Source organism: Physcomitrium patens, chromosome 22 (assembly GCF_059467195.1).
Source record: "Physcomitrium patens ecotype Gransden chromosome 22, ASM5946719v1, whole genome shotgun sequence".
Lineage (NCBI taxonomy): Eukaryota > Viridiplantae > Streptophyta > Bryopsida > Funariales > Funariaceae > Physcomitrium > Physcomitrium patens.
In genome coordinates, this window is record NC_143431.1 from 13568790 (window position 1) to 13595410 (window position 26621).

Consider the following 26621-nt stretch of genomic DNA (forward strand, 5'->3'; position numbering starts at 1 on the left):
CCTAAAAAAACTACCATATTTAATATCTAGATGCACAAAAAAAATAAATGTAAGGAATCCAAAAGAGGCAGTTGTCCCATAGTACTAAAAGCCACTTAAATAGCTTGTGCCAATTATGAAAGTACAATAAACCTATTACTTTTCTTGTGCATATTAATAACTAAAATCTTTCTTTTTGAATTTGCTAATACAATCTCTTTACCTTTCTCAAACTGCTCATCTTTTTTAACATCAAGCATAACCATTCTAAAAACTACATCCTACTCAAACATTGAAATAAGCTCAATATGCTTTGTTTAATAGTACTCTACATAGATTGAATCCTTAATATGTCCCTTAGTCTATAACTTGTTGGTTACAAGAGCCTTATAATCATAGACTTGTAGCAACAACTCAAACACATACCAATCATTGAAACTACAATTTGTATAACACTTCTTCTTTTGTTAAGTTTAAGTCCTTGATTTCCAATCTTGTGATAAAATGCCTCTTATTCAATCCAAGAAACAATCACACATTGTACCACAATGATTTTCTTCCATGTCATTAAATATACACTAAAGATCCAAAGCCTACTAATAATATCCAATTTCAAATAAGCTAATAAGTCTTGTCAATATCTACCAATGGCTCAAAATCCTTAGCATTGGGACATTCCAAATAGTCTAATGAAGAAAATTGATAATATCAACTTCTAATTTATATTATGCAAGTAACTAATTAGAAACTTACAATTATATCTATAGTAAAAGCAACTTGTACCTAAAAATACTAAGAAGCTATGCAATTCACCATTCATTACTTTCAAATAACTATAAGTTCAATAACCACTCCACAAAAAGGTCTTCCCACCAATTAATCCAATCATACTTCTATTGAATATTAAGTCTAAAGAGTCTCCTCTCCTATACATCCACACCCACCCAAGTAAACCAAAATTAACCTAGATAAGTTCAAAGAGAATGTAAAACCTCTCAACTAAACAAAGCCGTGTCTGCTACACTGTGCCTTCCATAATATGGCTTCCAATATTACCTCACGTGAACAAAAAATATACCAGTTTTATCTATATTTAACATGTCCATTAACTTATAGCAAGCAATGATTGCTGGGAATTCAAATAGGGCAGCATTGGTAGCTTCTTGGCTTATTGAACCACTTTAGCTAAAAATCCTGATGTAATGTAGCTTGTTTTGCTCTTAAAAGCACTGCAGCCACTTGTTGGAAAACATGTTGGCATTCTTGGATTGGCCAAGTCAATCATCGCCACGCTTCAAATGCCCCACACACTCAAGCAGCCCGCACTGCCTAAGCAAAATGATGGACAGGAACCTATGCACCTCGCAAAATTCAACTCGCTCGACTGTTACAAATTACCCATGAGGGTTACAATACAGTACTGTTCCCGCCTTCGTCAGGCGGCACCTCAGAAAATCTCTTCGTCTCAAACAGGGCCCTCCATTTCTACGACTACGTCATGCCACCCCAGTGTGGTGGCATTTGTAAACTTCTTTCAAACAGGCGAAATCAGATATCTAGTGCTTCACTCCAACCTATCTTGAGCAAAGCCACAGGTCTCTACGATACAAGCGCTGATTCTTATGAGGATCTGTCGGGGTTTCGAAGTGCTCTAAGCAGGTTTACGAACCCAATAGCAGAGGTCACGAAGGTGCGTCCCTCGTACGGGGTGACATACATATGCGGTGGCTCAATACACAACCCGCCTGGCGAATGTAGGGGGCCAAGATATTGACCATCACAGCTGGCTGTGAATCTCCACTGCACTTCACAGGAATAATGTTGCACCCGTCGAACTCACCCCATTCCAGATTCTACAGATCCATCGTGGTTGATTGCCTCTGGGGAATTAGTCATCAGGTCCACCAAGTATGACCTGCCAAAATAGAAACATCGTCAGATCCTGATGAGGAATGCCGCGAACATCTAGCCTGCACCTGCTCCTCCCCAAGATCCGAACCCTTCACTCCCTGACACCACCATCCCAACGAACACAGCGTTCCAGGTCAGCCATTTCCAAGCAAGCATCAAGTCAAGGACGCCTTTTCGGAGAATCAGCTCAGGTGCAGGCACCCAATTCCAGTGCACATACATTACAGTCATAAGCAAATCTTCTCGCCAACATGATCGCTGCGTTGCGCTCTCGCTCCGAGTCCAACACCAGCATGAAGGTAAGGCTCTTGTTCGCCACCCAATACAAGCTCCGCGCGGCTGCATCACCACCGCCTCGTGCACCACACAACTGCTTGTCCACGGAATCACACAACACACTTGTTAACTGTACAAAATACCTTTCACAGCATTCTTCCGAGTCACACCAAATCGCACACTCAGCTTCTACCACTCCCTCCGCCAAAATTGCACGCCATCGGAAGGGTGCACACCTGCATAGACGAAGAGTATTCTTCTTTTGCTCGGTTGTGCCGGCCTTTGAAAAGCTTCATTCGCGATTTGTCGATAACCAGCACTTGAAATGTGGCCTTGACAACGTGTTCGCCATTCTCTTGGAAGATTCTAACCTGTCATGTACAAGTCAACTTCGTCAGACAGGCCCCCAACTACGTTTAGAGTATCTTTACAGTAGTATTAAACAGGACCCCAAAACATAGCTCGTCCACTACGATACCACCAAATTCAGTTAAGTGTCTACGGAGTGGCGTACATTGAACTCAGCTCCTCCTTTCCGGACCAATGCTTCCACACACTGACCTAGTCCAGCAGCTGCCACAACCCACGACGAATGTCAACGAAATATTCACAAATGCATCAACAAGGGTTACATACACCATAAATCGGATCTCAGTACCCATAGCACGGTTTTACATTCTGCTCTTGCACATATGCATTGCGCTTTCGTCATAACTGACCCTAGATTGGTCGAAGTTGGGGACCACTAACTGTCACACAAGGTGAATCGGTACTCAAGTGCTGAGCATCTCTCACCTCCATCTATAGGGCCCGAAGTTGCAAGCGACTCTCGACTACCATCCGGAAGGTCAATGTCAACTTTCAGCTTCTTCCCAACATCCAGAGGCTCGGGAGCATACTGAGGCCTCGTAGCACCTACGCGTGCGCATAAGCAGCTTTAGCGACCCAAACAAGACGGCAACCAAACAAGGTCAATGACGCATATGGCAATCCTCACACAGAACAGCACAATAGCGTTCGATTCTAAACCATATTCCTTTGCTTGGTGAACCATGCAATGAATAGCTCCCGCAACTCTGTAACGCCCACAGCTGGAACATGATCATACAAAAGAACTTTCCTTCAGTGACAACAGTAGAAGAACATCCCACAACACAAGAACCCCACATCAGCATCAGCCGCCTAATGTACCTATGATGGTTTCAGCCTTGATCCCATGCATACGGTGCCACTGGAATTTGCACTTTCCCAGCTCTGGAGAAAGTGAGTCAGCAGGGACGATGACTAGGGAAGACCCAAGCCGCTCCTCGCCCTGCAGCTCAAAGTGTGACGGACCTTCTGAGTTCGACACTAAAGCATCCACCTTTTTGCGGAGAGCAACCACCTCAAGAGCCTTCTCAGTGAGCTGCTGTCGTAGACCTGCAATCTCGTACTCCATGTCCATAACCTTACTAGGCGCGTGCAGCATCGTTATTCTGCGGGCTTCTTTGATCTCCTGTCGTAGTTCCACAAGCTCCTGCACCAGCCACGACTTGGCATCAGATACCAGCCCAGGATGTCCATTGCCCAAGATGCCTTCCCGCACTGTCCACACGTGCAGCTTCTTCAGGGGTAAACCCAGATAATGCAATGCAATCCTCAAAGTCATCAGTGCGTTGAGCAGGCGAGACGAGCACTTCTAATTTTCTAATGTTTGAGGTCCGACACTTTGCAGCCCTGCGCCTTCCGCGCAGCATGTTCACTCAGCAAGTTTCTCGAACTCTACCCGTGGACATAATGAATGCAAACGCTTCTCTCATCAATTGCACGATCCCCACAGATTGCACCCCACGCTTTTTCTCATGCCCCACGGAACTTCAAGTACCAAAACAGGGTGAACTAAATCCCTTGCTGTGTACCTCTTGCTCGGCGTGACTTAAAGCGTGAGTCTGCTCTTCCAACGCTTGTTGACAGCGAAGTGCAGTGGCACGTGCAGCCTCGATCTCCGCCTGGGCTTCTTGCCGTTCCTTCTCTATGATACTCTTTGCATCCTCCGAGGCCTGGAATACGGTCCATGCCATCGTTAGCATGCACATTTCCGAGAATTGAAGCAACTGGTAATGGAAATCGAGTCGCTCATCAATGTGACCATGAACACGCTTCTAGTACTACTGCGATCACCGACATACGGCCCATACGATTGTCCACTATCACAGATTCGTGAAGGATCCTCACATGCTGATGAAGCAGTGAAGCGGGATAACAAGTGCTGTATACTATGGAAAATCACTTATAGAAGCTACTGAATTACGAAAAGTTGCCGCAACCTTCTGGAAAAGAGCAGCGAGCTTCCTCGACTCTCCTCTTTCCTGCATGGCCTCGGTCTCCCGTTGTGTCCATTGAGCTTCCACTGCATCCACCTGCCACAAAACCATCAACTCAAAAGCCATTCAACGTTTTTGTACACAAGGGAACACCTTGACTTCCCTCGCCTATATCTACCTCGCCTAAAATCACCCCAACATGAAAGAAGCTCGTTAACACAACCTAAAACAAACGAAATAACACCTTCTTGTTCTCATGACGCTGTCAGTGTCACGTAGTATAGTAACGATCAGTGCGACACAACCACGTGACTTTTGACATGTGCCATCCACAGTGCCACGACTCAACGCTACTGCCAGCATACCGCAAATCCAGGTCATGGCATGATTAGGAACGGCTATGATTACACGCATTTCTTCATCGAGCACCCTCCTCCTGTGATGCGAAGGGCACAGCAATTAATAAATAAATAGATAAATAAGCAAGCAACATACTGTGATGAGAGCTTCCGTGACATCATCTTTGTTCCGCCCCGCAACACGGCCCAAAAGGTCTCCGAGCAGCCCACGTAACTTTTTCAGAAGCGCTGGTTTGTCCAAGAGAGCCACTTCTTTGGCTTTTTGCTGCACATAACCACATCCAGAGTCAGACATTCGCCACGGGATACGACGCAGAAAAGAGCTCGCACAGTCAGTGAAGTCCACATCTCGTCACAACGTTGTGTGCGCAATTCTGTTCAAAAACATGAGTAAAGTCGGATTCAGTAAGTTTCAGAGTCCGCTAGTACAGCCCATTCGGTGTTCGACCGAGCTATTCCAAGAAGACCCAAACGCGCTCAAAATGTCCTAAGCATACGCATCTGCAAATATCCGCCCTCTTGTAAATCCGAACTCAGTACTTCGATGCGCGTTGGAACAGTCACTGTAGGAAGGCGCACAGCCTTGTCTCCTTGGAATATGAACTTCCACCACTCCGTATGCCTCGTTTTGAGGCTGTGATAATACGAGTCCCTACAGCCGCAGTATTTCGTTTACCCATTCGAAGCTTTCAGCTCCGATTTTCCTCCAATCAAACGCCAAGCCATCCATTCCCACTTCGTTTCAGGACAAAACCTTTGCAGCTTCGCATACTATCCACTGGTTGCACCTTGGAAAGAAGAAAGTCCCTCGAATGTCGTCGCTACAATCGGCCAAGACCTCGTGGCCCATTACCAGTGCCGAGTGGCTCATAAATACGAATCTCTTACATTCACGCAGCGTGTCTCCCGAAACTTTAAGAGACATCAGACATCGAACCTTGGCCTCGGCACACAATGCAAGTGACCTTCGACAACTTCGACCAGGAAAGGGGGCATAAACAACGATTGCTGTAATTACCTCTTCAGCAAGCCTGGCAGCAGCTGCTTGCGCAGCGGCTTGGCCTGACTCGAACTTGCTCGCCAAATCCCGCACTGACATCCTCTTCACCCTTCCCCACAAGTCCGACGATTCCTTGCCCACCATCTCCCTGGCTGCCGCGAGCCCTTCCTTTCCCTCGTCAGTGCGGTCATAGCTCACTTCCGCTGTGACGCCCCTCATTTTAGCCACCTTGTGAAACTCCGCCGTGATGCTCCCAACGCTCTAGGCTTGGACTGCTGCGGGAGCTAGCCTACCCGTTTTCCACCTCGCCCTACAACTAGAAATTTTAACACTGTCCTCCCGTAACCATGCTTCCCTCCGTGATCTGAATGGGCATCACCGCCGACGAAACACGACGCCTCTCTCCAGCAACGGCATCTCCACTTCTACGTGCAGCCGTGATTCCAAACTGCCTTTCCTCGTATACCGCATCGTCCGTGCGTCATCCTAAGCTGCCTCTTTCACCCGAAATCGCTCGCGTCTATTCTCCACGCTCGTTGTCAGTGCTTGCAATGCCGCAATTGGTAGTCTCTCAAAAACGGGCACACAAATCCGGTGCACAGTTTCCTGTCTTTCCAGTGATCTTCCACTCAATCAACAGCGCAGTCCCCCAACAAAATCCTTCCTCGCCCTAGGAAGCTTAGTTCCCGCCTAAGCACTACGCACACTACCGTCAACAACCTCAAATTGCAATTACGCTTAATCCTTTCACGCTTCCACTCAAAATATAAGTTCACCTCTAAAAGCTTCCAGCCACCATCTGAGAGATCGCTTCGCCGTGCAGCCTATAGAGAACTACAACGACAACAGAGGACGCTATTCCAAGGCCACTGCTGCACAGTACAGTGCGACTTTCTTCTTGAGGCTGAAGCTCTCCAACAAAACCAACCCGAAATTGCTCCTCAGCCACAGGCTACCCGCATCTGCCAAGTAAGAGACTCTAGAACTCGCTCTACCTGGCTCTGCTTGGTTGTTCCTAGTTCCCACACTGCCAAGCTACGCTGCTGCTCGCTGGAGGACCGCAGATGCAAAGGAACTTCTAATTGGCTGACCTGCGGAGATTGCTGTGAGTGGGGCCCCAGCTAGTGCGACTAAGTCTCCGCTCCGGCCAGTCGCGTAGCAGTCGAGCAAATGAGACAATGTCGTACAATGGCTTGGTCTACCACGAGATCCGACACCCAATCCGACCTGCACCACCTCCTATTACTCCCTCCCCCTCCCTCCGTGCCGGGCAATGATAACAATGATAACAAGGCAGCAATGCAGAAGGAGAATTCCGACTACAGTGGCCGTGAGCGATTGAGCATTGAGATTATCGACTGGCGTGCGACAAGCACCTCTGTGAAACAGGCAATGGCGGATGTTGTGCACCAGACCTCCAATCGCCGCTCCGAAATCTCGACTCAACAAGTAGGAACAAAATTACAAAAAGTGCACCAAGTCTCCTGCGCCTCGCATCAATCCCATTTCAAGCATACATGTCAACCATCAGGGAGGAACCCGCGGCACCCAATTGTTCCGGCACTGGTAGCGACCCCCAGCTCCTCGGAAAACCAGACCCACAATGACCACTCCAAATGGGACGGAGAGGCTGCACCAATCACTCTTCAAGAACACATGCCAATTATCAGATGGAATGGCGAAACAAATACATACTTCCTCCAGTAATCGAAGTGACTGCCAGGCTCCCAGCATGCGGACCCAACGATGAAACTTCGAATCCAGAGAAGCAACTGCAAGGGCCACCACATACACGGATGCGAGTGAGTGCTTGTGGGAAGCCCGGAAGCCAGGAACACGATGCCAATCAGGAGAGAAGGGGTCGACGAGACAAGAGACAGAGTCCGTCGCGGGGGAAGACGGGAGGCGGGAGGGAGGGACAATGCAGGTTGAGGCGGGCAAAACGCAGAGCCGATCAGAGAGCGGGGAGGGCGGGGACGGCGATGGGTGGCGGACGGCGCTGGACTCCGTCCACGTGGCAGAGCGCGTGTGGGGGAGCAGATATAAATAGCAGAAGTGGATTGGAGGGGTGTCTCTAATTCGGCACCATGGAGCTTGAACTTGTCTAAAGGGCACCGGCAATGGGGGGTTTGGGTGGGGGTGGTGGGCCTGGATTGTTTGTCACACAGCATAGGGCAGGCTATGGTGGTTGATTGGGTGGTGGCATTATGTAAACACCAACAACTATTGCATGAGTTGTCCTTCTTTGACCATCTTTGCCCATCTTTGCCCAATGGAGGTGACATCATGCAAGTGCCCATTTGACACACTGAAAGAAAGAGACCCTGGATCAAGCTTTGAAGAACTCCCCCTTTTCACACCACCTGAGCCTCTTTCTTTCCCCTTCCACCACTTTGAAACAGTTGGCTTACTTGCTTGTTGCCAAGCCTGGCTGATTTTGATCATGCCTTCAAACCTTGGGGACTGCACCCCCATACACACACACACACACCCCCCCCCCCACTAGGCTTTTGTAGCTTCTGCTAGGTAGGAGGTGCATGGAAAGCTGAGCTAATGGGCAGCACAACTCACAAAGATGTCAAGAATGGGTTCATGCCCAAACTGCTGCTGTACTTGCAATTCATTTGTTCTTAGGGAAAATGAACTAGATTGGCCCACAGCAAACTTGTCCTTCAACACAGCCCCCAGCAATCACTCTCAGAGCCATTTTACTGGCAAGAGGGTGCAATGGGTGCCAAGGCAGGGGCAATTGTAATCAAAGGTTGAATGCAATGCACTGTTTATAGAAATCATGCAGCCCTGCCCAGAAAATAGCAGTGGTGTTTCATTCAAAAGCATTCCAAAGCTGATGAAGATGCAGTGGGCTTGCATCTCAAGATGAGTTCAAAGCTCAGATGGAGGGAACCTGTGAGGCTAGGAAGCTTAAAAGGGAAACAAGCCACTGTGTCCAGGACTGCCCTCATCCACCTTGGGAACTGCAGGATGAGGTGGAGGTGGGGTGACTTTTCCATTCCACCAGCATAACTTAGTCACAGGAGCTGAATTTCATGCACATCAAAGTGGACTGCTGCCTGTGATGTTGCAAAGACTTGCAGATGAAATCAAGGGTTTTCATTAATGGGGGGTTCGAGTGGGGCCATTTCAATGGGCTTGTGCCTCATTCAGTTTTTTACTTTCTCAAGATGTGCTCTCTTGTGGAAGCTTGCTCTCTGTCCACAGGATTGTTAGAGCAGCAGGAAGCCACCCCAACCCACAGCCTTTGATTTATTGGGCTTCACCACCACATGAACTAAGTTCAGATGGAGTTCAAGGCACCACATGGAGGCCATGGTTTCAGATCCACATGTGCCATTCTTCTGCTTATGGAACACTCGCACAATGCCATTTTGTGTACATGTTGGTGTTGGAAGCACTGGAAGTTAGACCTTAAGTCATTAGATGGATTATCAGCTGATGTAGGTTGCCTTACTTTAAGTGGCATGTGAATGTTTGCTTGGTTCATCTCTGTAGCTGTAGTGACAATTGTGTGCTCAACAATGATAAGTGTACATGCAACTGTGATGGGCAGGCTGGAAAGTGGATTACAATGAATTTCTCTAGGGACTTTTTGTCATTCAAATATGAGCCAAACAAATTTATATGTAATTGTGATTCAAAGTTTTGTGTTGTTAAATTCCAATTTGAGTTTACATATATTTATAGTCCAATCCTGCATGTGAATCAACAAACAGAGTTGAGAATGTGATGATGTATTTGGAAGAGAATGAAATTTTAGTGTCAAACTAATTAACATTTCATAATACAATGTTCATTAAAATATTTATATTACAGTGGCACAAAAACAGGCATTTATCTCTAGAAATTTGAATTACTATTGTAAATATATTTAGTCTTGAAATAAAAACCTTATTCTTACAGCAATTAGATTGCATAACACATATTGGGTTGATAAAATTTATATTTACAACAGCTTCTTGTTTGGCGATTAAGAAATTGGCAATTTGATTTGTAACAGTACAAGTTTTAAATATTTGCAATATTAATGTGTGTGACATTTGTTTTAATTTTAAGCCAAATCCTTTTTTTTAATAAAATATAGCACTTTTTTTGATATATATATATATATATATATGTATATCTATATATACATATGTATTAATGCATTTATAATAATTTGATTCAATAATTCACTAATAATTTTTTTTTCTAGAGATAAAAATATGTGTTTTAGAGGTCATTTTTATTAAGTTTATTATTTTTGAAGTATATGCATTAAAATTCGGAAAGGATGGACCACAAGAGAGTCATTTGTTTGAGCAAAATTACAAATACCAACCTCTTTAAGCTTTGCCATTTGATTTGATTTAAAAAAAAAAAAAAAAAAAAAAAAAAAAATGCACAAATATATGCACATGGTAAAATTCAAGGAATTTCATGTAGGTTAAATATAATTATTTTAATGCATCAAGGAACTACTAATTCCTTCTTCTGTGTTCTGTAATTTGTTTTTTCCTGTATTTTACAACTTCATATATGAAATTTGAAGTTAAAAAGTATTAACCAAAATGATTTGAAATTTTAAAATTTTATATTTCTCATATATTAAAAAAAAAAACAAACAAACAAACAAACAAACAAAAAAAAAAAAATCAAATCAAATCTTAAATTTGATGAGTAATTTCTATGTGATTATAGTGTGAATTGGAACAATTAAGATGAAACGATTAAGATTTGTTGGAACAATGAATTTTGTCTTTGAAACCAAAATATCCATTACAGTTGCAATATAGATTAGTTCTGTAGGTTAATCAACAAATATGAATACTCAAGAATGTCCTTTCAAACATACAACTTTCTGATATGTTTTTTTAGAACAAATGTTAGTATTTTATCCCAACAACAATCTAATGATTAAGATTTGGAATTGCTAAAAGAAACCCAACGTTGTCTTGAGTTAATGTATGATTCAATATACCAAAAGTGAATAAACTTTCAATAAACATAGAAAAAAATAAATAAACTGTTAAAAGACATGCATTTTTCATCCATCGTTTTAAAAATTGGTTATTTATTTTGCCCAAAGAAATGAAGACGATCTTATGTGTTACATGTGATTACTATTAAAATAGCTTGTCAAAGTTATCATGAAGCACCAACATCCTTTACAAAGGATTTCAAAATTATTAGTACAATTTGTTTTTCAAAATGATCTTATTTAAACTAAAAATCTAATACAGAATGAAGAAGAAACTAAATAAAAGTTTTTTTGCACAACATATGGACAATTTGAGGACACTCTGATGTTTAAATTAATTGTATAAATTTAGAAGAATGTTAAATAGATTCATGTTTTTGCTAAACAGACACACCTTTCATGAAGAATATGGTAATCATGATGAATGTGGTTGGTTTTTATTGTTTGCAGATCTAATAATGGAGAAATGAATTCAGAAATCATTATTTGTTTTCATGTTGGTTTCAAGATGGGTGGGTCAATTTAGTAAAAACTTGGATCTATTTAACATTCTCCTAAATTTATTGATACAAACTTTAATAAATCATGTGGCTATTATTTATTATTTACTCATAAACATATTTATATTCATTGTTAAAAAAAAATAATCAAAAATTGTGCTAATATCATGCATATATATATATATATATATATATATATTCACCTCTATATATGTTTTAAGTTCTTCAAGAAAAGACTCAATAAGGGAAGAGAATGTTATGGCCTAAATATGCCATCTTTATTTTTTTGTTACATGTTTTTAATATCAACTTGCATACATACAAACATCTCAGAGTGAGCTACAAGTTTTATATATATATATATATATATATATATATATATCAATTATTGGTTAGTCATTGAACACCAAAACAAATAATTTATGAAATAGTCTACATGAATTTAGATGTGTTACTTGTAAAATGTTACTATCATTATGCAAGAATTTATTTATGAAGTTAAATATTTAACCAACGGCTTTTTGTGTTTATCACTTCTCTTTTTTCCTGCTAACACTTCGCACAACTTGTCTGCACATTTTTACAAAGAAAATAAACTGTATTGGAGACTCTTTACAAACAAAATAAAACGTACTGAAGACTCGTTACTGTGACTTGATCCCATCAGAAAACTTTTCTCTGTTAGTGATATTTGACACCAGAGCTCTGCTGGGTTCCGCTATTATGAATTTTACACTTGAAATCCTACAATAATTCATTTCATTTATCTGCGCTATCACAAGACATAGCAAAATCTACACAGTCACACATTCCTAAATATTCTATGAAATTTGACTTAGAACTTCACACCTCATACACCCATGGTTCATTATCTGCTTCAACACCTCAAACTAAGATTTACAGTGAAGGATGTCTGAAGATTCCATTCAAATGCAAGTAGTTGAGTCTAGGACAACCTGCTACTAAAATATTGACTTTCTTACACAAAGGCAAGCCATAAATGAGCTATGCAATAAAACTGGTATCAACACTAAGTCCCTTAAGTGTTCACATTTTTAAGGACATTGGAAGTGGGATTTTTTTAGAGAATTTAACTGGCTATCTTTTGCAAACCTAAAACCATTGTGGCATACTACAAACTATGATAACTTTAAAAATACAATATAAATAGTAACTTCCAATGTTGTCCCAAAGTTTAACTTTTACTCGAAATAGATGGTGTGTTCTAAATTGGCTTATTCGAACGTCTTGATACCACATTGAACTTTCTCAATGATACAATAACATTCTTTTTAAAATAATCGAACTTGAATTGTAACCCTACATATCGATTTTAGCAGCTATACCAAAGAAAAGAGACCTCACCCTCTGTTGGTCTAAAATCATCTTCCTGTGCAAAACAAAGAAACTGCCCTAGAGACTTGCCCATTGGAAACTAAGCACTGCACGACAGAGACAATATAACCATCACCATCAAACATTTCGGCACGTTTAGAAATCAGAGGTCAGAACAGATGGAGTGGATCCATCATGTGCTCTTCAATTCATGCATGCTTCGGGTGCAAAAATGTTAAGCATTCAAACATGCAGTCACCTTCTCTGCAGCTCTTCAGGGCTTCCAAAATCTTCATCTATAAACTTGAATGATCTCTACTGTACTATCTACAGAAAATATGCTTTACATCATGAACGCCACTGGAGACATCTCAAATAAAACATGTGAACTCATTGCGCATTCGAAATCTGTACCCAATCTCCATCAACCTCTTCTTTCCATAACGTTACCTTGCTGCTGGAGTCTGAAACAGCTAGTATGTTTCCTGTTAGGGACCAGCTTACCCGCCACACTGGAGTCTTAAAATCATTAAGAGTCAACGATTGCCACTGATCCCCGTCGTTCTTCTGGGGTTCACAATCAAATTACAAAAAAGAGTAATGCATAAGATGAAAGGGCAAAGAAAAATAAGAGTGACAACTGGGAAACAAGCAGAAGGTTCCGGAATATGATGATTTTTATAGCAGAATCCAATTTTACAACATTTCAGCGCCAAACAACCAAGAACAAACCAACACGCGCACAAACAACCGATACCAGAATTTACAAGAGAAATTATTCAACCTGAAATATTATAGCATCAGCTAAAACAGCCAAGTTGAAATAACATAAGAGCAATTTCGTGTCGCTATAGAAAAGGAAACAAAAACCTGAGTCCAGATGACGACTGTCCCATCCTGGGATGCACTAGCGATGGTAGACCTTCCAAGCCCAAAATTTGGCGCCCATCCCACATCGCGTACCCAGTCAACATGCTTTGACAGAGGAGGAAAGCAGTCCAGCTTCCAGCTATTGTTCTCAAATTTCCACACTTTCACGGTATTGTCACAACCACCAGACGCAAGCCTCTGGAGGAGTCTTGAGTCCGCTCCTATGGAAGTCTCCAGGGAACTCGCAGATGCCCACGAAACAGAAGTCACTCCAACGGGATGAGCCTGCTGAATTTTGGCCTTTTCCCATGAACCATCAGGTTTCAGTGTAAGAACTGAGATGGTTCCATCTGACGAACCACAAGCTAGACCCAGCCCAAACTCATGTGGTGACCAGGAAATGCTGTTCACTGATGATTCATGCTCCTGGAATACCTGAGGACACATAAAAGAGAGTTTTGTCAAAGGCAACATCCATTCCAAGTATATGAATCTGGCAAAATCAGCACTTAAACTTCACACCATCAGCAAAGATTAAACTCTAATATCTCCAGCTAATTGATCTACCTTTGCATAACACGTAATTCTGTGGGGATCACCGTACTCAAGTTAAGACATTAGAAAAATTTGGTTTGAAACTCCAAGTCACTGTCGTAAGGCATGTCCTGAAACATGGCACGCTACATTTATACATGTTTATATTTATATTCTTCTAAACAGCAAAGGGCTGGCTACAAATGACTACCGTTTACGCATGAAATTGCCAAAAATATAATGTAAGGAGTAAAAGAACCGTACAAACTGTAAACCAGTACGAGTTCCGAGAATGTCTAGAGTCGTTACTCTATACAATAAATCCCTACGAAATAAGAATCAAAAATTTACTGGGGCTTCGGCGTGATAAATCGAGATAGATATATTCAGGGGAGCTATTCACTAAGCCAGAACTAATATGCCAGACAGACAAGATCAAATGACATAAGTGACGAAGGAAGGATCCACTACCTGATCTTGATGCCATTCGTTCTCAGCCCCTTCTCTCCAAATGATAACTTTCCGATCATATGAACACGAAGCTAGAATGCTCCCAAACTTGGGATGCGCCCATGCGACCTGCCATACGGGACCTTCGTGTCCAGCCAATGTCGCCAGTGAATTCGGTAACACGTCCTCAGAGCTAATAGCGAAGACCTTGATCAACCGATCTGAAGAGCACGATGCCAATCGCTTTCCATAATAGTCCACGGACACATCGTGCACCACATCCTGATGCCCCGACTCCATCACCTGCTCTTTCCCTGCGTCCCTCACTTCCCCCGTGGTTCCCATCGCTCGAACCCAAAACTCGGACACGCGAAAAAATTACAGTAGTAGACTGCCTTGCACGCAATCGGCTATCTTGAGAGTAACGACGACAAGCTCCTAGGGGTTGTACAGAGCCAAGCACTTCCAGCAAACGAAGCTGGACTCTTCACAAAACAAACCCTAACGACATTGAAACTACGTTTGACGGAAGCGGAAATGAACGGGACAGACAAATCACAGCTGTAGCTTTAGCTTTATCGGAAAAGTCCTTTAAATTTTAAAGTACACGTTTGACCTTTTTTAGAACATAAGAGGAGGTTGTCAATCAGCCAATAGATTAAAGGCATGGCTCTGTTAGTCCCACTCTCTCAGCCAATAGGGCTCGTCGCATACGTGGGTGCACTTAAAAGGTGCAGGATCTTGCCATGTTACCTCAAAACCCCAACAGCTTGTAATGAGAAAAATAGACCTTCCTTTTTGCTGCAGATCTCTCAGTTCCAATACTTTGCTACAAATCTAATGCATATATTGTCATTTTAACTCTTAAGAAATGAAGACATTAGACAAAGCATAAAATTGGATTTTATGCAGATTTATTTAGATAATTAAATAACTTGTGTTCTTTGACATTGTTAATATGTTGCAATCTTAAAGAATTCATTACCACATAATGAGATGATAAATTGAATCAAAATTTGCTGATAAAAAAAATGTTTTATGTGTAATGTTTTGTTGGATCATTATCAAATAAATGAGGTGTGATAGTTTCCAAACTTTTTATTTCTATTTTTTATTCTATTTTTAATCATTTTTTATAATTCTGAAAAATACTTAATAATAATATAACTATATTTAAGTATTAATGTAGCAATATGATTGATGATTACTTAATTAACTCTTTTAAGTTTTGGTTTTTATTGGATCATCAAATTTGAATCAATGCTAAAAAGAAATATTATTTAATGATCATATTATTAATGAAGAAATAGGTGGTTAATAATAGAAAGATAACACCTCTTTTATTTGAAAAAAAGCCTAAAATAGTCACTCACTTGTATTAATTTCTTGGTTTCCTACTTATTTTATTAAAATACAAAGAAAAATCTATTATCAATGAGTAACATAAAAATGTTATATTTAATTATATAATAATATTAATAATGATTTACATAGTATATTTTTAAAATTATATTTCTTAATTTTTATACTTAAAAAATAAATGAATGCATAAATAAATAATATATAGGATAAAATTCTTCATTTTTTAAATTTTTGAGTAAGTTTTTAATGTTTTTATTAATAATTAATATTTTTATTATTATTTATTATATTATAATATTTTATATATATTTAAAATATATTAAATATATTAGTTAAAAATATTAATAAGAATAAAATTTATAAAATATATTATAAATAGGCTTATTAATACTAATATTTACTTAAATAAGAGGAGTAAGATAGAAGTAAGTAAATTTAATAATATATTGTAGAAAGGCTTTTCAAAAGGTTTACAAATGCAAATTTGACTTTCCAAGTATTTCTAGGTGATTGATAATTTGAAAACTAGGCTAACAAGTTGGCCACATGTCACATATGTTGATCACTTGGTTTACAAGTTGGCCACATATTGCACATATTAATTACTCGTAATACAAGTTGTTAATGTGGCACACATGTTAGAAACTTGCCTTGCAGCTTAGACACATGTTTTACAAATTGGATACATGTTAAATGACCTATTGAATGTTGCCACATAATTTCTTATTTAGATTGTATATATAGAGATAAAAATGAAGCATTTCTCATTCTTATCAAATCTTTTCTTACTTCTATTTAATTTCAAGATTATATAGCTTCTTTGTCTTTGGCAATAATTATTTTAATTTATTTTTAAATATAAATATTTAATCAAATTTTTATGTCATATTTCTTTAAGATATATTTAATTTATTTAATTATATTATTTTAAATTTTTTCCTGAAAAAATTAATTTCATATTCTTATATTATTGGAAAAAAAAAAAAAAACAAAACAAAACAAAACAACAACAACAATAACAACCAAAAGATAGATATGAATTAAAAGAAGAATATCTATTCGCATATGCAATAATGCTCGAAAGTCTTTGATTAAGATAGAATACAAGAAATGTATTGACAATAGTAAGGAAGGCCTCAACCTTGCTTCTATATATACAATCTACTAAAGAATTATGTGATAATATACTACAAATTATATGATATATGTCCAACTTGCATGATACTTATTTAATTTATAGAACAAGTTTCATACATGTATTTGTCATATTACAATCAAAGACATGAATCTCAAAGAACTAAAAGGTCAATATACTCTTATATCACTCAAAAAAGACTAGAACATCATTCAAAGATGATATAATATTAAACTAGAATGACTATTTTCAAAGATAAGAAGATTAGAAAGTCTTAAAACAAGATTAAAGACTATAAAGATGTTGATAAGAGTAAAAAAAGCTTCACTCTTGCCTCTATATATACTCTCTAAGTAAGAGCTATGTGACAATATTCTGTAAGATCTCTAACACATCTTGACTTTACTAGATACATGATTTATTTTGCAAGGCAAGTTATCTATATGTATGCTATATAATCAACTTGTTCTACAAGCTACTAACATGTGTATCATGTAACTAACTTGTTGACCAAGCTTTTAGCCTATCAATCAACTACAAATATATATAAAGTTAAAGCAATGTCTATGAAGCCTCTAAAAAGCTTTCCTAGAAGATATTATGAAATTAGCTTATTTTTATCTATTTTTACTTAATTATATAGATAAATAATAGAATAAATAAGTATATTTGTAATAATTATGTGAAATTTGCTTAAAAATATACTGGACATTTGGCTATAGAAGGAAAAATGGAATTTGTAACAAGATGATCCTAACAACTTTAATAGAATCTTAAACAAACTCCCATTAAATTTTAACAATGTTAGTCAATCTTTAATTAAATCAAAAAAATTAAAGAATTTACAAAAGAAATAAAAAGAAATAAAAAATTATTCTAAATAAAATAAATATAATATAAAAATATTTTAAAAATATTAAAAATAGATGTTTTAATTGAATCTTAATTTAATTCTCATGTAAACATCAACAAATCCTAATAAAACATTAAATCAATCCTAATCAAACTTTAAATCAAATCCTAATAAAATCTTAATAAAATCCTATCTAAATCCTAATAAAATTTTAGATAAATCCTAATCAAATCCTAGTCAAATCTTAAACCTTAATCAAATCTTAGAAAAATCTTAATCTTAACAAAATTCTAGATAAATCCTAATTACATCCTTATTAAATCTTAATCAAATATTAAATCTCAATTAAGTTTTAAATAAATCTTAATAAAATTATAAATCCAAATTATTAATCAAATCCTAAATTAAATCCTAATCAAATCATAAATCCTAACCATTGACCAAATCTTAAATCAAATCCTAATCAAATCCTAATCAAATCCTAGTTCCAAAATCAATCATAATCAAACTTTAATCAAATATTAAATCTTAAATAAATTCTATATCAGATTGAAAATTCAATAAATAATTCTTATTCTATTATTTTTGACTTAGAATTTTTAAATTTTGCATTAACTAAGTTAGCAATAAACACAAACAATTCAAAGAAGATTGCACATACGAATTCAAAGAAAAGTCCCCAAACCCTCTTGGTTATTAGTCCTTCTTCTCTAACTTGAATGTTGACCTTTCAACAAAGATTTCTTCTTATTAAACTATTTAATTGCTCCAAAATTTGAGTTGTGTGTAGATATTCAAGTCTAAATTTCTTTTACCAATTTTTGCTTCAATTGAATTGAGAGATATTGTCAGATCGTAAAATCCCTCTTTGACTCTAAATCTCAATTCTCTAAGACTATAATCTAAAAAAAACTCTTGTACTTTTTAATTAATCCTTTGATTAACCTAAAAAAAATTATACATATTTATAATAAGTAAAAAAATAAAGGGCTAAATTTTCACACATATACATGCTACAAAATTCAAAAAAAAACTAAACCCATCAAGTACATTATTAACTTTCAAAATCCTTTAAAATCTCAATATTAATTCAAATGATATGAAATTAACTCTAAAAAATCTCTTCTTTAAACTCCCTTCAAATTATACTCTCCAATCGAAAAAAGAATCTTAGAAACAACATAAGTGCTTAGTTTTGTGCATCAAGGTTTGATTTTGATCCTAGTTGCCAACTAATCCTCTTCTGATATCAATTCTTAATTTTTTAAGTTAATTTTTGCTAAAATCAACTCATATTTTTTTCCTAAAATATGCTTATATCTATTTTCTTTTTAATTTACTTTATTTTACTTTATTTATAGTTATACAAAGTAATTAGAATCTATTTTCATCAAAAGTAGTTCTAACAATATAATATTTTATTACCTTTCTATGTTTTATTTATATTTTTCTACTATATCTTTTAATTAGGCTCTTTTGTAATAAAACACTTTCTTTCTTCTTTCACCTAATGGTTATATTGCTACACAAGAATGCTACATTCAAATTTGTGATACAAATAGCTAAATATGTAACATGTGGCCAATTTATTGGTCAAGTTGTCAACCTACCAATTACTTATAAATACATATAAAGTCTATATAGCTTTTAAAAAGCCTACTATCAAGATATAATTAATTTAATCTATTTTTTATTTTATTTATTAATTTAAATAAATATTTTAATAAATATAGCCATTTACTATATTATTATCATATAAAAAATTATAATTAAATTAACTTTATATTTGAAGAATATATATGAAATAAAATTTTATCTACATTATTATATAAAACATATAGTTTCTTCTCTAAGTATATTAAATTTATAATCCTAATACTAAACCTTTAATCTTAAATAATCTTTAAATCAAATTTTTATTTCTTTGTATATTTTAAAAATATAATTTTAATCTAAAATTTTAATGAAAATATGATTAATTTAATTTAAAATTCTTAATTTTAAATTAAATTATTTAAATAAATCTACTTTCAAAATTGCATACATAATTAAGTGTAATAATAAAATTTAGCTTTTAACTCAAGTTATAAGATTTTCTCAATTAAGAATTTTTTATAATTAGTAGTGCAAAGTAGAAGTAACAATAGAAAAGTACAAAAAAAGAATAAAAAAAGTGAAATAAATATATTAAGCAATTTCTTACTAAAAAAATTATTCATAGTTTGTTTAATTTATTTTTATTTAGTAAAAATAAAATTAAAAAATTAAAAATTATATTTTTAAATATTTAATTTTATTATCTTTTAAATTAAATTATAAACATATAGATTTATGTTATTATGAATAAGTTATGAAAGTTAAAAGATAAAAAGTAAATAATTAAAAAATTAAGTAAAAATATTTTATCTCAAGGATAATTTGCTTAATAGATCAAGGATTTGAGCCTCACCAAAGCTCACAAGTAATATCATAAGAATATCATAGAGAGGCCTTGAGGCCTTAGTCCTATCCTCCTACCTATATTTAAGGTGCCACAACTCATATGGAACTTATGCACCTCCCTTCCTATAAAGATTAGATGAACTATAGATTATCATATATTTTTATTAATAAAACTAATATTTTTGTATTTTTGAATTTATTATATAATTCAAAAACATCTAAGAATCTTGCAAGGCCTTCAAATCTTACTTCATTTCTTCATAATGGCTCCCAAGATTATAAAACTCACTTTTATTAAAGTCTTAAAAATTATTATAACTTTTATTTTAATTCTATTTTTTAAAAAAAGTTCTTATAGTACTTTTATAATACTAATATTCATTTAAGTCTATCTTTTTTTTTATCTTTGTAATTTTTTATATTAATATTATTAATTTAAATCAGCTTTAATATTATTTTTTATATAAATAATTAAAAAGACTTGTATTTCTTTTTTATGCTTCTTTTGACTACAAAAAAATATTTTCAGATTTTTTAAAATTAATGAATATAGATTAAATGCCAATATAGATATTATTTTCAATAATTAAATATTAATACTTAATAATAAGCAAAACTATTTTATCAAGTACAAAAAATGCCTTCAAGACTTATTAATACTTTTTTTAATAAATATTTCTCTAATAATACTCTCATAACCTATAAAAAATTTTAAATTCTAAAAAGTACTTAAATAATCAAAAAAACTGTCTAATTCTAAAAATATTATGATTAAATAACCTAAAATTATATTATTAATAGTTCCACCAATTAAGATCTATTAGTAGTTCTCACATTAAGTTAATATTTTAGCTAGATAAAAATATACTCTAAAATACATAAAAAAGAATAGAATATCAGAACATAAAATTCTATAAATTTATTTGATTTCTTTTGATTGAATAAATAAACCAATTCAAATTCTAAAAAAAACATCCAATCAAATTATATATTATATTAATATCAACTATCTATACCATAGGTTCTTATTAAAAATTTTAATAAATATATATATATATATATATATATATATATATATTTCTACCATTTTAATTTTTTTAATTATAATACTATAAAAAATATTTATTTTTCTACTAAAATAAATTTTACTTAGATTCCTACAAATTTCTCTAATGTCACATGTAAAATATAAAATTACATTTAAAAAACTTATTCAAACAACCATATTCACAAATAATAGACCTAGAATTTTTAATCTCACGAATTCTTTATCATATTCTTATAATTTCTAATTTATTATGTAAAAAATAAAAAATAAATCTCTACATTAATTCCGAAATCTCTCAAAATGTATGCTTCTAATAATTTCTTTATATGACACTACTATTGAGTTGATTATAATATATTAATAATATAATATTTAAATCTTATTGCTTACTATATATATATATATATATATATATATATAATGATAAAGCAACCAAAATTTATACTAAAGCAATCCACTCTATCTTAAATATCATTTCACCTTTGGAGCCTCTATCCTTCTTTCTAATCTTTTTTTGTTTCCAACCATTACTATAGATGGGACTGATGGACTAAAAACATCAAGAATAAGGACAATGGTTGGAAACAAGAGAATGGATGGAAATTGAAGAATGGCTAGAAACAAGGAATGTAGATATATTTAGTAAAAAATTGAATTACTCTATTATTTTTCTATATATATATATATATATAAATTAACTGATCTTTATTTTTATTAATATATATAAATATATATCCTATTAAATATATTATATATATATATATATGTATACATAATTTATATAAAAATATAGATTACAAATAATTTATGTTCCATATTTTTGATTACAAAGATTTATTTTAGATGTGCTAAAACTATACTTTTATGGTGTTTATTAAATGGTAGCAACTAAGATAGATGAATCAAAATAAATAAACAATAAAATAAATCCTTCAAAACTTATACCTAGTATAGTACAAAGTTTTCAATTGTCCAATAATTCAATAAAGCATGTGATTGAAACTTAAGCTATGGTGGAAATACTTACCTAAAAATATATACAAATCAAGTTATTGCTAATTCCAATCATCCAAATAATCTTGTTGTAATATCAAGGAGCATGTCAACGTAGCCTTCACAATATTATTCTTAAATACTTACACTTATGTTGCAATCCATCTAATCCACCACTATCATTAGTAGACTATTCTTTAATTTGAGAAGATTTAGATAAATGACTATTTTATAAAAGAAACAAGCAAGATAAAAAAAAAAAAAAAAAATCATCAATTATTTTGGCAACAACACTATTTGCACCACACATAATAATATCTTAGCGTGTAGGCATGCATGCAAGAGAGAAGATACAGAGCTTTCAATAATCACAAGGCAAAGTAAGAAACCATAGGTAAGGCCAAACAATGTTCTGTTTGGTTGGACTTAGTCATGCCCACTGTAAAAATAAGACTAATTGGTAGCTATCATCTTTGAAACAAATGAAGATCTAATAGAAGCATCGATTGCATTGGCGTAGAAACATGTAGTTATTGAGAAGATTGTCTTTGCACCAAAATCTTAATATTGACGATGTTGTAAACATTCTTGCAACTACATTTGACCAAGTTAATCTTATCATTAAAGAAATCCGAATTTAATTCATACAAAATTTCATAACAATTGTATCTATGATATCATAGCTCTAAATAATAGATTTGATTTTGGATGTTAAAATACTACATATGTTTTACATTTAATTCTAATTATTGTACCTTAATAGAATGTCTTTAGATTACTCTACTTTTGAAGCAATTGTACATATTTCAAGTTTTAAAGTCCAAAATAAAAAGTTAATAAGCCAAGAACTTGAACTGCAATCAATTCCAAGTTGGAAGCAAAAAGTTGCAATTCTATTTAATTTGTAGATTGAAAGGTCTTAATATTGGAAAGATAAATCTAAAAAAATGACAAACTCTAAAATCATTTTTGAATCAAATACATTATTCTATTTGACATATAATTTTAATTATAATTGTTTCTAAAGTATAAAATGATATTTTAAGTCTTTAATTTATTATGTTATATTTATTATTTTTTGTATAAAGAATTAATAGTAGAATATTGTTATATTAAGATTTAATATTTAAATATATATATATATATATATATATATTTATATTTTAAAATTGAGACATATTTGATGTAGATAAATCTGATACTTATGTAGGTTAGCACAATATCTACCAAAATATTTTTTTGTTGTAAACCTATTATTTATTATCTAAAAGCCTACTATTTCTACTAATTTGTTGTATATTCCGAATAAATATGAAGGAAGTATAAAACTACACTTTTACAACTACAAATACACAAATCATTGACTTTAAATTACAAAAGTTCGGACTTATAAGTGCCACTTTTAATTTGTACATATCTTAATATATCTTTGTATTGTGCTATTGCCAAATTTTTCTATAGCTATTAACTTGCTATCCTTGAAATATTCAGCCTAATTTTATAGTATTTGAGACCAAACTCTTAGATCATTTAAGTCAAAAATTATATCTAATTTTTTCTCACTATTGATAGTAACATTGACTCTCTATCATACAATACTTGATAAAGCCTATATAGTATAAGCAATGCTTGTCAATTGAAATCATAATCTATTAACATCTGAAATAACTTTAAATCTTAATTTTTATAATTTTTTTATTAATAAATTGTACTTACATAATCTACACTTAGTTTTCTAAATTATTTTATTTACTAATGCATCAACCTTTAAGCCGTTCTAAATATTTTACAATAATCAATAAGAATTATAATATATAAATTTATAGAGATCTACTAAATTTTTATTTTTTTATTTTTCAACACTTTTGTAAAGACTTTAAATTGAGCAAGAATACAATCTAGAAGTATCACCGTTGATAGCCCTAATGAATTATATAGCGAAGCCATCAACTCAATTTACTTACTAAAATACTCCACCCTGACAAGTGCATACTTGACACCTCCTAGCATGGTTATCAATAGTCCAAGAAAATCAAGACTTTGCTTATAGTTCAATTCCATAATTAATAAATATTTCATTTAAAGAGACAAAGTATTATTTCTTAATTTATTTCAATTATATATATTATATTTTTTCATATATATTGATACTTCTTATTGCATGTCCATCCACTAATACTAACCTCATGACATTGAGTGTATACAACATATTCTAAAATGCTCCATATTTTCATAGAGTTACTTTATTAATTAAAATAATTTAGTTCATATAAGTTAAGCCAAAAAACCACTTTTTGTGTCCTATCTTACTTTGTCTAAAATATAAGACCATCTTTCTATTAAAACTTAATCAAATAATGTGTTATAGGTCTCTTCCTTCAAGTATGATATTATGTGGAACTTTTTTATATAATTGATATTATAAAATTTATTAATCTTTTAATATATTAATGATAATTTGAAGAATTTTCCTACTTAAATTTTGATCTATGTCATATTTCAAAGTATCTCTTATAATTTGGCCAATATTTTCTTCTATCTAAGCCAAATAAGATGCAACATGCTACTTTGATAGTGTTTCTTGATTTAATATATTGTGCCACCTAGCATTGGTCAAATCTTTATTTATAAGATTCACATTATTACTCAAGCCATTAACATCTAATTTTTGTATTCTAACCTTGTAATTTATTTTAAAATCATATTCTTTCAATAATAAGGTCTATTTAGCTAGCTTTCTAATGAGATTATCAAATTTTATTAATCATTTTAGTAGTTGATAATTTGTAATAAGTATAAAGAATTAGTTATATATTTGGATGGATTTACTCATTATGTCCACTTCTTATTGAAATATATCTTGATAAAAATCTGTATAATCTTGACCAAATTCCAAATTAAAAATCTTAGTATCAATATAAAATTTGTAACAAATAAATCTTAATAATCCTTAGAATTAGTTTGAAACAAAAAAACCTTACTCTTTATTTATTTTTAATCATTAAAAGCTTAAATTTGAACCAAAATTATTAGTTCAATCTTTCTCAATATATCTTTTTATCCTAATAAATAAATAAATAACCAAACATACACAATAAGTACTATGTTATCCATCCAATTGCTAGAAAGTAATTTTGAGAAAACACATATTTACAATCAACCAATTCTAACTTAAGTTTTATATTAATGGATAGATAAAATAATAGATATTTAAAGAAAAAAAAATTAAATTGAGGAAGTATACTTGAACAGAATATGAACTATTATCGAATTTTACAATGTAGAACTTAAGTTAGAATTTCTATGACTTAAGTTATAATGACTTTGAGAAGACTTGAATTTATATGAGTTTTTGAACTCCACTCTTGTAGTTGAAGCTGAGTTAGCTATACTAGTCTTACATTCTACACTAGCCAAACACTCCAGCTGCTGCTTCAACTTCTAACTAGCAACCACACAAACTGATTTAGACATTGCAACAAAAGCTTCTTTATCTAGAGGATGGCTGGTTGCAATCTTTAGCCAACAATTAAGACCTTGTGAAGCAAGAAAAAGAGAGTTTCCAGTCTCGTTGCCCTTCATGGCTGCCATCAACCTCAATCTTTGGTCTGAATTTCTGGATTTCTACTTAGGAACAATCCTTTTCCGTATTGTTATCCGAAAGGACCTTGTGATGTACAAGCAATAAGGCATGCAACTCCTTGACAGCTCTTATACCTCAGTCGGTGGCTGGGCTGAAGGAGAATTGGATTTATAAATTCTATCTCTATCATTTCTGGGGTCGGTGATGGAATTGTACACTCAACTGGTGGATTGCACATGTTGTAAGCTTCTGCAGATTGAGGTCCCATAGGTGGTACAAGGAAGTCAATTTTAGGAATTGACTCTTCTTCCCATTTTAATTAAATATCTATTTATTTTTCAATTTTTTGAGTCATCCAATTCTCTGTCAATTTGATAAGATGCTGGAAGAAGAAAAAAAAATAAAAAAACTTGTGTACGTAGCTGAAGATGAATCCGACACAAAAATAGGTCACAAATCCATCTCATTCCCGACCTGTTCTGTGCTTGAAGCACTGTCCACGCTTGGGTCTTCATCAGGGATTCCTCAAGTTGACCGAGGCTTTCAACCTTGCTCTGTGGATTCTGACGGTTATATGTAAATCCAAGTAATAAAAGTGCTGACAGATAGGTCCTTACCTTCAGGTTCACCTCAGCTGTAGTTCTTTACTGAAAGAGAACGTACCAAATTCATTCCTTTACCAACCAACAGTGACATATCGCTGCAAGTGAAGC

The 26621-nt window shown here is 34.2% G+C and overlaps 2 protein-coding genes across 2 annotated transcripts; both read right to left on the reverse strand.

Annotated features, from left to right (window-relative positions):
- Window positions 1-1346: 1346 nt before the first annotated feature.
- LOC141044768 (stomatal closure-related actin-binding protein 1-like) lies at window positions 1347-7864 on the reverse strand. Its single transcript, XM_073530233.2, has 10 exons — window positions 5847-7864; window positions 4965-5093; window positions 4473-4565; window positions 4065-4205; window positions 3358-3682; window positions 2962-3081; window positions 2681-2739; window positions 2403-2537; window positions 2111-2260; window positions 1347-1894 (listed from the first exon to the last, which is right to left on the reverse strand). The coding sequence occupies exons 1-10, from the start codon at window positions 6045-6047 to the stop codon at window positions 1868-1870; spliced, it is 1380 nt and encodes a 459-aa protein (XP_073386334.1). The 5' UTR covers window positions 6048-7864; the 3' UTR covers window positions 1347-1867.
- A 4929-nt stretch (window positions 7865-12793) lies between these two features.
- On the reverse strand, window positions 12794-14976 carry LOC112274672 (protein transport protein SEC13 homolog B). The gene is made up of 3 exons (XM_024504336.3): window positions 14514-14976; window positions 13509-13943; window positions 12794-13205 (listed from the first exon to the last, which is right to left on the reverse strand). The coding sequence occupies exons 1-3, from the start codon at window positions 14835-14837 to the stop codon at window positions 13029-13031; spliced, it is 936 nt and encodes a 311-aa protein (XP_024360104.1). The 5' UTR covers window positions 14838-14976; the 3' UTR covers window positions 12794-13028.
- Between the last annotated feature and the right edge of the window lie 11645 nt (window positions 14977-26621).

Excerpts from the sequence above, each read along its gene's own strand:
- LOC141044768 (XM_073530233.2), bottom strand. The coding sequence starts at position 6,047 with ATGAGGGGCGTCACAGCGGAAGTGAGCTATGACCGCACTGACGAGGGA. Across the intron at positions 4,206-4,472 it reads TCGCTGCTCTTTTCCAGAAG|GCCTCGGAGGATGCAAAGAG; the intron begins GTTGCGGCAACT and ends ACCGTATTCCAG. Across the intron at positions 3,683-4,064 it reads TAAGTCACGCCGAGCAAGAG|GAGCTTGTGGAACTACGACA; the intron begins GTACACAGCAAG and ends TGGCTGGTGCAG.
- LOC112274672 (XM_024504336.3), bottom strand. The coding sequence starts at position 14,837 with ATGGGAACCACGGGGGAAGTGAGGGACGCAGGGAAAGAGCAGGTGATG. Across the intron at positions 13,944-14,513 it reads ACGAATGGCATCAAGATCAG|GTATTCCAGGAGCATGAATC; the intron begins GTAGTGGATCCT and ends ATGTGTCCTCAG. Across the intron at positions 13,206-13,508 it reads CAGTCGTCATCTGGACTCAG|AAGAACGACGGGGATCAGTG; the intron begins GTTTTTGTTTCC and ends TGTGAACCCCAG.